The 15,423-nt window shown below is 40.4% G+C and overlaps 1 protein-coding gene across 2 annotated transcripts in view; it reads right to left on the minus strand.

Moving 5' to 3' along the window:
- The window catches only part of kpna5 (karyopherin alpha 5 (importin alpha 6)), a 33,749-nt gene that overhangs the window by 3,085 nt on the left and 15,241 nt on the right, over window positions 1-15,423 (minus strand). For both annotated transcript variants that reach the window (XM_062029165.1, XM_062029164.1), the window contains exons 7-13: window positions 14,394-14,482; window positions 14,215-14,314; window positions 13,945-14,108; window positions 10,993-11,071; window positions 10,780-10,905; window positions 10,566-10,693; window positions 2,462-2,640 (exon numbers count right to left, since the gene is read on the minus strand). In XM_062029165.1, the coding sequence (XP_061885149.1) occupies window positions 2,462-2,640; window positions 10,566-10,693; window positions 10,780-10,905; window positions 10,993-11,071; window positions 13,945-14,108; window positions 14,215-14,314; window positions 14,394-14,482 (865 nt within the window). The remainder of the gene's footprint in view (window positions 1-2,461; window positions 2,641-10,565; window positions 10,694-10,779; window positions 10,906-10,992; window positions 11,072-13,944; window positions 14,109-14,214; window positions 14,315-14,393; window positions 14,483-15,423) is intronic.

Here is a 15,423-nt window from a genome sequence, read left to right on the forward strand (position 1 = left end):
GTGTTATGTGAGCAAGTTTTAATGTCGTAAATGTGATGTTTTATGTATTTGTTTACTGTTTTTAATGTAACCTTGCTGCTGCCCTCTTGGCCAGGTCTCCCTTGGAAAAGAGATCTTTGATCTCAATGGGATTTTACCTGGTTAAATAAAGGCTAATAATAATAATAATAATGTATGTATGTATGTATATATATAAATATATATACACATATATATATATATATATATATACACGTATATATATATATATATATATATATATATATATATATATATATATATATATATATATATATATATATATATATATATATATATACATATATATATATACAGTATATATATATATATATATATATATATACACACATACACACATTTGCACATATACACATACATACACACATCTATAAACACACACATACCTATACATGCACACACACATACATACATATATTTACATACCTACATCCATCCATCCACACGCGCGCACACACACACACATACACACACACACACATATATACTGTATATACACAACAACAAATCCATACACAGGCCGGCGGGACAGTGATCAAGTCCCGGCACCCACTGCCCACTGAGAACCAGCCAATCTCCTCCCCCAAGCCCCACAGGTCCGGCCGTGCACCGTCGTCACCCAGGGACAACTCCCGACAAGCCCGCCCCAGACGACGGCATGACACCGGGCGTGAAGGGCGGCACGGCAGGGCGCAAGGGCATCCCAGGCCCACACCCGACAAGCCAACCAACACAACAATAAACGAATATGAAGCTGGCAAGTTCGTCAGCCCCGACAACCACCACGTGCACGCGCTGCCACCAGTCACAACATCAGCCACCCCCTTGCACCGGACCCAGCAGCCACAGGCGCCCACAACACAAACAAACGGCAGCAGAAACAGCAGCTGCAATGCCCCCAGACAGCCAGCACCACTCGATCAAATCAAAGCGATCGAAAAAACCGCGACCGGCAGCCACACGCCAACAGGATCACGGAGACCAGCCAGCGCCAGCCCGCCAGCCAGCCCAAACGCCAACATGCAAACAAGAGACATTAACACTTCCCCCACAATAAGACCCCACCACCCCAACCCAAACCCGCACAAACAGACCCCACCATCCAAACACCCGAGACACAGCATCTAGACCAGACAAGGGGGCCGCGCCTCCACCGCATCAAGTCACCAACACAGACCCCACATCACAAGGTTGGGCCACACGGGCATGGACCCCACCCGATGCACCTTACAACATATGTACCTTTGGCAGCAATTCCAGCCTCAAGTCTTTTCGAATACAATGCCACAAGCTTGGCACACCTATCTTTGGGCACTTTCTCTCATTCCTATTTGCAGCACCTCTCAAGCTCCATCAGGTTGGATAAAGAGTTGGTTTTCATCCAGGATGTCACTGTACATTGCTGCATTCATGTTAGTCTAGTCAGGGAGGTGACCAAGAACCCCATGGTCACTCTGTCAGAGCTACAGCATTCCTCTGTGGAGAGAGGAGAACCTTCCAGAAGAACAATCCACCAATCAGGCCTGTATGGTAGAGTGGCCAGACGGAAGCCATTTCTTAGTCCAAAGTTTGCCAAAATGCACCTGAAAGACTCTCAGACCATGAGAAACTAAATTCTCTGGTGTGATGAGACAAAGATTGAAGTATTTGGCGTGAATGTCAGGCATGTTTGGAGGAAACCAGGCACTGCTCTTCACCAGGCCAATACCGTCCCTACAGTGAAGCATGGTGGTGGCATCATCATGCTGTGGGGATGCTTTTCAGTGGAAGGAGCTGGGAGACTAGTTGGGATAGAGGGAAAGATGAATGCAGCAATGTACAGAGACATATTGGATGAAAACCTTCCCATCCAACCTGATGGAGCTTGAGAGGTGCAGCAAAGAGGAATGGTTGAAAGTGGCCAAAGATAGGTGTGCCAAGCTTGTGGCATCATATTCAAAAAGACTTGAGGCTGGAATTGCTCCCAAAGGTGCATCAACAAAATATTTAGCAAAGGCTGTCAATACTGGAAATTATGGTAATGATTGCCAGACATTATATTGGATTTAGTATCTTTCAAAAATTCTCCCATCTCTGGAAAGGGTTTGGACACCCCTGGTCTATGACAGGCAGTCTTGTAAGGGAGATCACTAGGATTAGAAAATAGGCTCTAAGGTCCTAATGGTCACAGACCATCATCCAAAGCAAACAACGAGTTGGCCTATCATTATCTACTATTTACCACACATGTGATCTACTAATATTCTTGCTGGTTTGTGTTAAATGGATGCCTTGTAATACCACCTGCTCACTGAGGTAGGAGGGCTTAGAAAATGTTTAGTACTGCAATCAATTTGTTGTGGTGTGTACCGAATAAATGGTCCAGGCTGTACAACAAATGGTTCCAAGAAGAGTAAAGGTGTGTAAAGGTGCAGAGTTTTACCATAAGCCTCCTCAATGAGGGCACAGTAAGGGTTGATGCCGGTTCCGTTCTGTTTGGACTCCTGTTCTCCCAGTCGGAGGATGTTCTCCAGACCATTCAGAGATACCTGCACAATCTTGGAGTCCATCACCGTTAAAAGGTCACACATGGGTTTGATGGTGTTCAAGGAAACCAGGTATCTGCAACAAAAACAGTTTGAATATAAATTACTTATTCAGACCATTTCAAATGTTTCACTTGGTTTCTTTGCAGAAATTTGCTAAAATTCCCATGAATGTACACTCAGCACCCTATCTTGACAGGGAAAAAAATAAATCTATTAATTTATTAAAAAATAAAAAGTGAAATATCACATGATCATAAGTATTCAGAGCCGGTCAGTATTGCGTATTTGCACCTTTTGAGCTCGTACAGCCACGAGTCTTCTTGGGAATGATGCAAAAAGATTTTTACACCTGGATTTGGGGATCCTCTGCCATTCTTCCTTGTAGATCCCTTTCAGTTCTGTCAGGTTGGATGGTGAACGTTGGTGGACAGCCATATTCAGATCTCTCCCGAGATGCTCAATTGGATTTAGGTCAGGGCTCTGGCTGTGCCAGTCAAGAAGGGTCACAGAGTTGTTCCGAAGCCACTCCTTTGTTATTTTAGCTGTGTGCTTAGGGTCACAGACTTGTTGAAAGGTGAACCTTTGGTCCAGTCTGAGGTCCTGAGCACTCTGGAAGAGGTTTTCTTTCAGGATATCTCTGTACTTGGCAGCATTCATCTTTCCTTCAATTGCAACCAGTCGTCCTGTCCCTGCAGCTGAAAAACACCCCCCTAGCATGATGCTGTCACCACCCTGTTTTGCTGTAATGGGAAGGTGATGAGCAGTGCTTGGTCTTCTCCACACATACGGCAAAAAGTTCAATCTTGCTCTCATCAAACCAAAGGATCTTATATCTCATAGTCTGGGAGTCCTTCATGTGTTTTTTGGCAAACTCTCTGCAGGCTTTCATATGTCTTACACTGAGGAGAGGCTTCCATCGGGCCACTCTGCCATAAAGCCCAATCTGGTGGAGGGCTGCAGTGATAGTTGACTTTGTGGAACGTTCTCCCATCGCCTTACTGCAACTCTGGAGCTCAGTCACAGTGATTTTTTGGGTTCTTCTTGACCTCTCTCACCAAGGCTCTTCTCCCACCATTGCTCAGTTTGGCTGGACCGCCAGGTCTAAAAAGAGTTGTGGTCATCCCAAACTTCTTCCATTTAGGGATTACGGAGACCACTGTGCTCCTCGGAACCTTCTTTTGTAACCTTGGCCAGATCTGTGCCTTGCCACCATTCTGTCTCTGAGCTCATTGGGCAGTTCCTTAGACCTCATGATTCTCATTTTCCCCGACATGCACTGTGAGTAAGGTATCACATAGACAGGTGTGTGCCTTTCCGAATCAAGTCCAGTCAGTTTCATTAAACACATCTGGGCTCTAATGACGGAGTAGAACCATCTCAAGAAGGATCGGAAGTCATGGACAGCATGTGAGTTAAATATGAGTGTCACAACCAATGGTCTGAATACTTATGACCATGTGATATTTCAATTTTTCTTTTTCTATACATTTGCAAAAACGTCTACATTTCTCTTTTTCTGTCAAGATGCAGTGCTGAGTGTGCATTTTCAAAAAGGAACTGAGAAATAGGAAAAAATGTTGATCTCGCAGCACCAAATAAGATAAATGTTGTTCTTTTCCTGTTTGCCATTTGGCTCATAGACCAGTTTTGCGCAGTTTGCATCCTTTGTGCACAGCTATTAATTTAAAAAATAACTAATAATGTAGTGTCATGTAGCTAGTGAGTGTGCCACACACTCAGGCGTCATTTAGCCCAATCACTACTGGCGAGAGGAGCACCTGGTGCACTTCACACGCGCATGTTTGGCAACCCCCGTGTCAGAGAAGAGAAGATGTCAGACCGACTGCCATGAATGTCGATAAAGTGACAAATGTCATTTAAGGATGGGACGCGACCCCGAAAGGGACAAGCGGTAGAAAATGGATGGATGGATGGATGGATGATGAATGGATGGTAGTGTCTGACAAATTTTTAATGCCATGTGATTGGCCCGTAACCAGTTGATTGTGATAAACACAATGGGCACGCCTGGTCTCGACTGGTGTATTGAGCAAAGGCTGTGAATACTTATGTGCATGTGGTTTTGTAGTTTTAATACATTTGCAAAAATAAAAAATAAAAAAACTTCACATTATCATTATGGGGTATTGTGTGTAGAACTTAGAGGTTAACAATGAATGTAATCTAATTTGGAATAAGGCTGTATCATAACAAAATGTGGAAAAGGTGAAGCACTGGGAATACTTTCCGGAGCACTGTGTATGGTAGAGGTTTACCCAAAGTGCTTAGAGCGAGTCCGCCATTTTTATCCAGTTGTAGTTCGAAGTTATGGTCAGTAAGTACCTTCTTTTTCTCTATCCTCCAGTTGTGGGGCAGACTGGCTCGTACATGCACATATATGCTAAAATCCTGCACTGTTGCCATTTCTAAAAGTAGCACATAGTTCTCACTAATATCTGTCAGTATACATATGGAAGCCCTAAATAAAACACAGGTGGCGGAGAAAAGACGCAGTCAGGAGGGTGTGTGGCCTTGAGGAGGACTTTGACATGTAAAGACCGCCCACCAAACGGCACATCCTGAAGAGATGGCCAGAAAGCGGCTTAAAGATGTTCAACAAAACATAATCTATGCAACATTTTGATCAAAGGACCATAATTGCATGCTATGTAGACCACAAGGGTTAAATGTATAAAATAATCTTAATATGACCCCTTTAACATTAAATTCAGAAAATCCCAAGTTGTTTCACTGTTATTAGAAAGCAATATTTCTTAAAACACTTCAACTTTCTGATAAAGCTGCCGCAAATTCCGGCAGTTTAAGCTACAACAAGTGCAGAACTTGGGACTTGTTTGTATTGTGCCCTTCTTTATTTTAGTATACGGTACAAAATAGGGTTGTCCCGATACCAATAATTTGTTACCGGTACCATGAAGGGAACTGCATATAATATCAAGTTTGGCTTTATTTTAACATAAAATATTAGAATACAATAAACATATGTTTCCTATTGCAGTCAAAGAACACTTTTAGAAGGTTAAAATATAAATTAAAGGGCATTAAACACATTGGGCTTTTCTTGTTGCACTCAAACAATTTACAATGTTCCATATTACTTATAGTCTGCCATAATCAAGGATTAGGTTAGAATATAATGAAAAGCTTCAGTGACATTATATTACATGCTTCATGGTCTGTGCTTTAAAAAAAAATACAATTATTAGTAAGTACTAAATACAAAACTATGAATAAATGTACACAGATAAGCCATGTAACCGGTAAAACACACATTTGTTAAAGATAAAACACAAATTGTAGCAATTTGTTACCAAATTCAGTCATTTCACTTGCATTAGTTGACGTTAGATGGGTCTTAACTCTGCTAATATTTGGCTTTAAGCCAAGCAGCTGTGTGCGCGTCTATATACTTACATGTTATGTATTTACATACACACAACAGGGGAGCTAGTTAACTCATGAGAGTAGTGTACAGTATGTGTGTTTGTGAGAATGGCAATGTGTTGACTGAGTGACGTCAGTGAGTGAGTGGGCAAGTAAAGAGAGAGGGGTAGCGCTGCACTGCGCAGTAGAAAAATTAACGGGTCCAGTTGTGTCCTGCAAAACTAATAATAAAACAACCACATTGTCACAAATCGACGGCCTCGAATTCTGACCTGAAAGCGGAGCTTAGCAGACCCATTGCTGGGTAAAGTGAAGGGTGTTAAGCCGACGAAAACATCAACCCTAGAGCGAACATCTTCCCTGTGCTCCTCTGCTACGGTTTGCACCAGAGCAGAACAGGTGTAACAACTACATTATTACCTGTCACTATTTAAACTCCTTGTGCAGATCTGAATGCTTATTTTTTTAAATGTTTACCTAAGTTTGAAGGAAAGGTGGTAATACCAATCGCCACATTTGGCAAGGCGTTTTTTAAAGCAACACTTGAAGCACAGCGTCACCTTTATCGTTGGGTTTGAAGTCCAAATACCTCCACATTGCGCTTCACACACCCTCTATATTAACCAGTAGAATTGTTGTTTAGAATTGTTCCTCTCCAAGATGTTAATGCTTGTATGCATTTTGTGTGTACGTTTTGACACACTTAACATCATGCGTCTTGGCTCTGTAGTCATCGCCGCACGGCAGGCATTCAGATGAAAGAACGGTACCGGTATTTTTCAAAAGGTAGTATAGTACAGATTTCAATCAATTAGTATCGTGGTACTTTTTAGTACCGGTATACCGTACAACCCTAGTACCAACTAAACCAGGAGTTAAAATTGTTGACCTTGGGGCCCAACTTTCCACTGCAAGCAAGCCTGGGTCCAAGTCAAATATTAATACTGATTTAGTCATCTTAATCTTGGTTTGAATGGTATTCAATAATTGTATCTAACCTACTTACAGTTTACAACCTTCTCAAATGATATGAAAGCATGTGTTAATCACAGACTATTATTTATTTATACAAACATTTGGCTTAGGTCAGGCTGATTAGAAAATAAAAAATATAGTGCATAAGAAGGGACTCACAAATAATTGACCAAAAATAAATTGACATACAATTATGTAGAGTTAAAATAAATATACTATGTATATCAACTAAACTGTCAATAAAATTAAAGTACAAATGAAAATACAGATTCACAATTTTAGTAATCATTTTTGCGCTTAAGAACCTTCTCTATGACTTTAGTTCCAGACTTCTTCTGTTTGTTTGATATTGTCATTACTGCCACAAGTGGCGGAGAAGTGTATTGCAACAGAGTACCGCTGCGGGCTATACGGACCACAGCTGAGAAACACATTTTTTGGCAGGCCTGAAGGGCCGCTCATGGCCCAACTCCGCGCCCCGCCTTATGGTTAAGAAACACTGATCTAAACCACATTCAGTCTCTTGGCCACTCCCCCTGCCGCTGAAACTGGTCTTTTAGTCACAAGCCTATTGCATCAATATTACCATTACTTACTATTAGAGTACTTATGAGGCTTTGCATCACATTCTTAGTTCACATTTGTAACACATATGAACACAGTCAGATTTGTAATACTGAATTTGGATTCTAGTTTAGTATCTTGTGCCTGCAAGCTGGTGTTTCCCAGATATAAAGTTCAACGTAGATGTCTTCTTAAGTAAAGTCAAAACCTTGTCTTTTTCCCCCTTAAGTTAAACCTAGTACAGTTACATAATTAGTAAATAATTACTGACATCAACTTAAAAATGTGCTGCTAATGAAGTCCTCCTCTAGTTAAAAACTTGGCAGAGCTCAGGAACTGCGCCTTTGCTGAAAGCTGCATTCTGGAACAATTAGGTCGATGCTTTGTGGGCGCACACATTCAATCATTGTCTCTACCTTCAGCACACGCACTGAGATAAACAATGCCACTGTGCTAAGGTAGAGGTTGGAGTGATTTATGCTCTCACTTACGCATCTGTTTTACATTCCTTTTCTATGCAAAGACCTCACCTGTCAGTGAGGCGCTCTGCGGACATACTGTATGTGTGTATGGAGTCTAAAATACCAGGGGTTTTGTAGGTATCAGCAAATCTAATGTAACGCTTTTACTGCAACTTCAAACAAATTGAATGCCCATGTGTGACTGCAGGTCATTATTATATATAGTCAAAAGCACACCATTGTCTGTCTGGACAAAATTGTACAATCATATTGTTGAATAGTTGAATAGTTTACACTGTGGCCAAATCAAGCACTAATGTAATCATGACATATAATGCAAGTAACTCTTTCAAACGCAATAAACATTTTGCATTACTGTAGTATTTTGTACTATTGTCTTTAGAAGGTGAATAACTTTAGATAGGTAAGCAAACATCAAAACAAAATGGACTCTCGACATTTGTTAGCAAAAATTGCACTTCAATCAATACTGTATACCTTAAAGCGCATTTTTTCCCCCCAATCGGAAAAACTGGGTCTGGTAGTTTGTTTTGTTCTGTCTCATTTAACTTTTAATGCCTCTGGACATTTTATTTAATGCTTTTTAATGCCATTTAAGGCCTTAATTTTCGCAAAATCCATTGAATGGCTTTTAATGCTTTTTAATTACCTACGGAACAGTGGCGTACCACCACCAAGTATGGAGTGAATCTTCTTTTAAGACAATTTCTAACATTAAATGATAATGACGCTTCCAACGTCATGTGGCATAAAAGGCTGATGCATAGAACTTTATGCTATCAGATAATTTTTATTATTATATTAGATTATTATAAATGATTTATTATTAATTTAGCACATTGTTTTGCTTCAATTTTGTGTTATTCATACTGCTCACGGCGCGGTAAACGGCTTGGATTAAGTTTGCCGTCAAATTTAATATCATGCGCAATTATTCTTTTATTCTATTAGCAATTTAAAAAATCAATTTTTATTCTCTATCCTGAATACAAACATACTGCAACTCTCAAAATATTTTCAATACAGCTTTGGCGGTTTATGTGTTGTCAACCGCTCTACGTGTTATAATTATAAGGCTGCTAGTTCATCAAGAGGACATACAAGCAAGCAATATGCTGAAACATTTCAACAAACAGCATGCGATAATTATAAATGAAAGTCGCGTTTTTAAGCGCTCCTCTCATCCCAGCAGAGGTAACGCTAGCATGTCATCTGAATACAACAGGTACTAACTAACACCGCTTATCATGTTAGCGACATAATTTGTTAATTGAAATGAATGCATTCTCATTTAGGAGCATGACGAGAAACAGATTCTGATTAGCTCCAAGGCGGGCAGTACTCGCTCCAGTTCACGTCTGCCGCTAGACGAATGTCACCGAGCAGCGACTAAGTTTGTGGTCAAAAGCTTGCATCTATTTGCTGCACAAGAAACTCTTAATTTTCGGTAAGTGAATGTTCAATTGTAGTGAGAGAAAAGTTGAATGTTTTCTTCCAACAACATTTTCACTCAGTCATTATAACTCATAAAATTAGAATATGGTGTAAAAGTCCATTCATGTCAGCAATTAACTTCAAATGTCAAACTAGTATGTGATATAAAGTACATGCAAAGTGACATATGTCAAGCTTTTCATTTGTTATCATTTTCATCATCATAGCTTAGTTTTTGAAACCTTACATTTTCTGAAATGTTCAATTAAAAGTTGTCATCAACTGTAAGCCATAATCATCTAAACTATAACCAATAAAGGCTTGACATATCTCTTGCATGTAGTAATACGTTAACATGACATGGTACTAAATGTTACATTCTAGTGTCATTTTCACATGATGTATTATTTTAATTCTACAAAAAAATATTAATTTCTTATATTTATTTTTTGTTTGACACCCCTAACATTTACTCTCATTTTTTTCCAAAAATAATAACTATTATTTACTTTGATGCATTCAAATGAGTTGAGTTCATGCCCTGAAAAACTTCTCACGTTGCAAAAAAAAATCATTCAATGGGGGTCCTAGGCATGTTTTAGGGTGGCACAAGTCATGATGAGAAGAACAATGCCCTCAGATCCCCAAAAACTCTGACTGTTTCTTAGCAACAACCCGTGCCCATCCAAAATATTTACGCCAGAGTAACACTTTGGTTAATTGTCTATGCCTGGAATAACCACACATTTTACATGCCATGCTCTATTCACTACTGCCACCTGCTGTCCCAATTGTCGACACAATTGCCATCATAGCAGGCCCATGTTGACATCTCCTGCACCTTTTCCAAAACACACACACACATTGTATAATGTTCTCTGTGCACAAGAATCCAGTGTTACGTGCACCTTCACCTTTGCCTCTTTGGCTGATTGTTTCTCTTATTGTCTGTAGGGTTGATTGGACTTGTATTAGCGACTACTGTACATCATTTGTATTAACAATCATTTGTTGAATAAACTGTTCAAAAGGAACAATAAGTCCAGAGCGTCCATCTTGTTTGAGACTAGACAACGGCACAGGGACGGTAACATACAGTGTCCCCCAAGTGGGAAACAAGATGTCAAATATTTGGTACCTTATTTGTGCCGGGGTTCCACCAGAGGTAGCGTTGGTTATTGCCCACGCTGCCTCTTTCCTAGTGCGGAACTCTGCCTTCTGAAGAATCTCAATCAGTACTGGGAAGATGTTGGCATCAATCACATTCTGGTAAGAGAAAGGATGTCAGCTACAAAACAGCAGCCTGCTTTGAGGCAGGATACGCTTGAAAAAACGGTTTAGAAGACATGTACTTGAATCTGAGCTCTGTTTCCGGCTGTGATGTTGGACACAGTCCAGCAGGCCTCCTTTTTGATAGACTCCTTGGGACTGCTGAGCAGGTGTAGCAAACAAGGCAGTGCTGCACAGTTCAAGATCACCTATGGTGTCAGGTAGAAAGCAGCAGGTTACAAAGTTTTCACAAACAACACCTGTTGGTAGTCCGTCAAGCGCTAGAAAGAGCTGACCTGTGTCTGAATGTCATCTCCTGTGACGATGTTGCCCACTGCCCGCAAAGCAGGAGAGACCACCTTATAGTCACTGTGCCTGTGACAGAAAGTAAACAATTTCAATACAACGTGCGCTTTTTATCAAGCCCACCACTTATTGATGTGTCTTGTACACGAGCTACAGTACAACACTTACACACAGTTGTGCAGAGTATTTATTAGGGATGCTACAATACCAACATTGTGACAGTATCAAGGCCACGGTACGATATTATTGTAGCATTGTCCAAAAACAAAAAGACTTGGTAAAAATGTCTTTGTGTGTAAAATGAAGTGGCACAAATGTTTAGGATGAACACACTCGGTGTAACTGAACACAAACATAATGCTCAAATATTCTAATCATATTTATTATTATAAACATGTATTTTTAAGTGCAAATATTTGTGCAGAAACATCCACTGTTAATTTGCAAATAATTGTTTTTATAGTTTCCAGTTGAGTTAATATTTGGTTAATCAGGCATGTGATTTGAACTTAATGAAAAAGACTGAAAATAAGCCAGGGATCTGGGGGCCGGAGGTCCAAGGCCGTGCCCTGGTGGGGGACAATTGAATATGCAAAAATTTGCAAAATAAAAAAAGCACAATTTATAGATGTTTTAGTGTTTAAAGAATTGAAAAATTGTCAACAGAGTTTACATAAATACATACCCCAATCTTCCAAATGAATCACTATGTCTGTTCTAGTCACTACGTTATTTAGTTACTACAGTAATAACAACTTGCCTACTCTATACAGTATTTACAACCTTACTAGCGTTCACTTCACAGCCACAGATGGTTCATCTAGTTATTTACATTATTTACACATTACTTTGGTTCATTCCCACATTACTTTGGCATTTTTGCTTTGATGGCTCTGACCTGAGCCTTACTGGCAAATTTCTGAGCAGCTTGCATTTTCCTTTTTGTTTCTGCTTTAGTGGATTCTGCCTTGGATTTTATAGCCAATTTCTCTCTCTTTGACTCCCTCTCCACTTCTAACTGTTCCAAATGCAAAAATCATAAAGAGTAAACACAATGTTTATTCTATTAGATAACTTCCTTTATCTGAATGGCCATTTGTGATTTATAGCATTAAATAACAAATATCTTGCAGTTTTGTTGTTTGTTTCAAAATGATTCAACTATTTAATGTAAAAATACAATCAGTAAAAATAATGAACAAAATGTCAGCACCTGTCTTGTTGTAAAACACCAACGACAATGAAATGTAGCATTTAGAAAGGCTATATATACTGTAGCAAAAGTCATCCCGTCTACTAAAGTTAAAGTTAAAGTACCAATGATTGTCACACACACACTAGGTGTGGTGAAATTTGTCCTCTGCATTTGACCCATCCCCTTGTTCACCCCCTGGGAGGTGAGGGGAGCAGTGGGCGCAGCACTCATTTTTGGTGATTTAACACCCAATTCCAACCCTTGATGCTGAGTGCCAAGTAGGGAGGTAATGGGTCCCATTTTTATAGTCTTTGGTATGAACTCACAACCTACCGATCTCAGGGCGGACACTCTAACCACTAGGCCACTGAGTAGGTTATATTACGGTCCGTAATATCATCAAAAGGTTCAGAGAATCTGGAGATTGCTGCACATAAGCGATGATATTACAGACCCTCGATCCCTCAGGCGGTGCTGCATCAAAAAGCGACATCAGTGTGTAAAGGATATCACCACATGGGCTCAGGAACACTTCAGAAAACCACTGTCAGTAACTACAGTTGGTCGCTACATCTGTAAGTGCAATTTAAAACTCTACTATGCAAAGCGAAAGCCATTTATCAACAACACCCAAATACGCCGCCGGTTTTGCTGGGCCCTCATCTAAGATGGACTGATGCAAAGTGGAAAAGTGTTTTGTGGTCTGACGAGTCCACATTTCAAATTGTTTTTGGAATCTGTGGACGTTGTGTCCTCCTGACCAAAGAGGGGAAAAAAATCCGGACTCTTATAGGCGCAAAGTTCAAAAGCCAGCATCTGTGATGGTATGGGGTGTATTAGTGCCCAAGGCATGGGTAACTTACACATCTGTGAAAGCACCATTAATGCTGAAAGGTACATACAGGTTTTGGAGCAACATGTTGCCATCTAAGCAACGTCTTTTCTGTGGACGCCGCGGCTTATTTTAGCAAGACAATGCCAAGCCACATTCTGTACGTGTTACAACAGAGTGGCTTCGTAGTGAAAGAGTGCGGGTACTAGACTGGCCTGCCTGTAGTCCAGACCTGTCTCCCATTGAAAATGTGTGGCGCATTATGAAGCGTCAAATACCACAACGGAGACCCCGGACTGTTGAACATCAAGCAAGAATGGGAAAGAATTCCACCTGAAAAGCTTCAAAAGTTGGTCTCCTCAGTTCCCAAACGTTTACTGAGTGTTGTTAAAAGGAAAGGCCATGTAACACAGGAGTAAATATTCCCCTGTGCCAACGTTTTTGCAATGTGTTGCTGCCATTAAATTCTAAGTTAATGATTATTTGCTAAAAAACAAATATGTTTCTCAGTTCAAACATTAAATATATTGTCTTTGCAGTGTATTCAATTGAATATAAGTTGAAAAGTATTTGCAAATCATTGTATTCTATTTTTATTTACAATTTACACAACGTGCCAACTTCACTGGTTTTGGGTTTTGTACAATACTGTTACATCCCTAGTATTTGTTGATCGTCTGCTAATTGTCTCAGAGTTTAAACCCTAACAAGACAAGCAAAAAATTGGTAGGTTTTTCATCCCCTACCAAGCAGCATACATTTTGATCCCGATAGACAATAATAGTCAGTTGCCCTTCCCGTCGAGCTGCATGCAAAACCAACCCAGAAAAAAAACCAATGACCTCAGGGAGCAGGGGACCACGATAACCAAGAAAAACCTTTGCTACACTTCTAAAAGTTACAGCAGCCACTTACATGAGCAGCTCCACCAGCCTGCGACAGACACCAGAGTCAATAACTGTCTGGATCTTCTCATTGGGGCCATCGGACAGGTAAGACAGAGCCCAGCAAGCATCAGCCAGCACATCTGGATCGCTGCTGAAGAGAAGCCTGGACAGCACACTAAGGCACGGCGACACCTAATACCCATTCAAGACAAGACAGGAGCAGTTAAATCCCGAGGACACGTTCAAATTCAAATGAAAACTGCATTACATCCTGCAGTTTTTTAAAATCCAATCTGACCTTGGAAAAATCTGGTGGGGGGTTCTTCCCGCGGCACAAGTTGGACAGAGCCCAAACAGCATTTCTGGTTGTCGTGAGACGGTTGGACTTTGCAAGTAGCCTGAAACAAGACGATGCAAGACGATTATTTGGCGTGCAACACGTTAGCAGAAGACGGAGAGAGAGGAAAAGCGACGTACTGCTGCAGAAACGGGAGGATGTCACAGCTGAGCACATAGTCTCTGCATTCTGCATTATCTCCAGCGATATTCCCCAAAGCCCACACCGCCTGAAACACACCATGGAGTCAGCAAAACTCTCCTGGACCAGCACTCACAAACATTACAAACCAGTGGAGCAAAGTTGCTCAACGACAAGATCATGTTAATAAAAATAATACCAGACTGGATTTATGAAGCACCTTCCTGCTTACCAAAGGGACTTTACACTCAAACACCTTACAGAGTTTCCCCCAAATGGCCAATATACTTCCTGCTGCTTAATGTACTTTGTTGAAAATGTTTCAAGTTTCTAGAGACATCACTAATTTAAGTGACTTTTTTTCCTCAACTGACAACAAATCTAGCAACTTTTTCTGGTGTTATTAGTAGGGGAAACTTGTTTTCAGCTACTTTCTAAACACAAATACAGTCTCCGGTAACAGATTAAAGATATGAAGATGCTAGATTTTACAAAGTTGAAAAATAAAGTTAAAAAAATGCTCTGGCAATAGCTTCAAGATCATTGATTCCCTTATTTTCAGCCTGAGACAGATCATCATGCAGCCAACCGAGCCCACTTTCCATTCACTTCCAGAGACGGTGGGTGTCCGTGGGCAGGATAAAACCGAGCATTTATCTAATGATTGTCTAGTTTTGTTACAGTTGAAGAGCCCACTCTGTGCTCCCCCATTGAAGACAATAGTCGCTCGGCTTCAACATTATTCAATCACTGTAAGACTACCCATAATGAGTGTCAGCTGTCGACAAAGTAGCTGATTCTGAACAAAAGTTGAAGTTGAATTTCTAGCACATACTTAATCAATGAAATGCAAACACAAAAGTACATATTTAATTAACCACTATTTTTTTTTTTTTTTGGCTGCCTTGAGTTTCCAATAATTTCTACAACTCTTATTTTTTTGTGATAGAGTGATTTGAGCACATACTTATTGGTAACAAAAAACATTCATGAAGTTTGGTTCTTTCATGAATTTATTATGAAAATGGA

This window comes from Entelurus aequoreus, linkage group LG20, assembly GCF_033978785.1.
Source record: "Entelurus aequoreus isolate RoL-2023_Sb linkage group LG20, RoL_Eaeq_v1.1, whole genome shotgun sequence".
Taxonomy (NCBI): Eukaryota; Metazoa; Chordata; class Actinopteri; order Syngnathiformes; family Syngnathidae; genus Entelurus; species Entelurus aequoreus.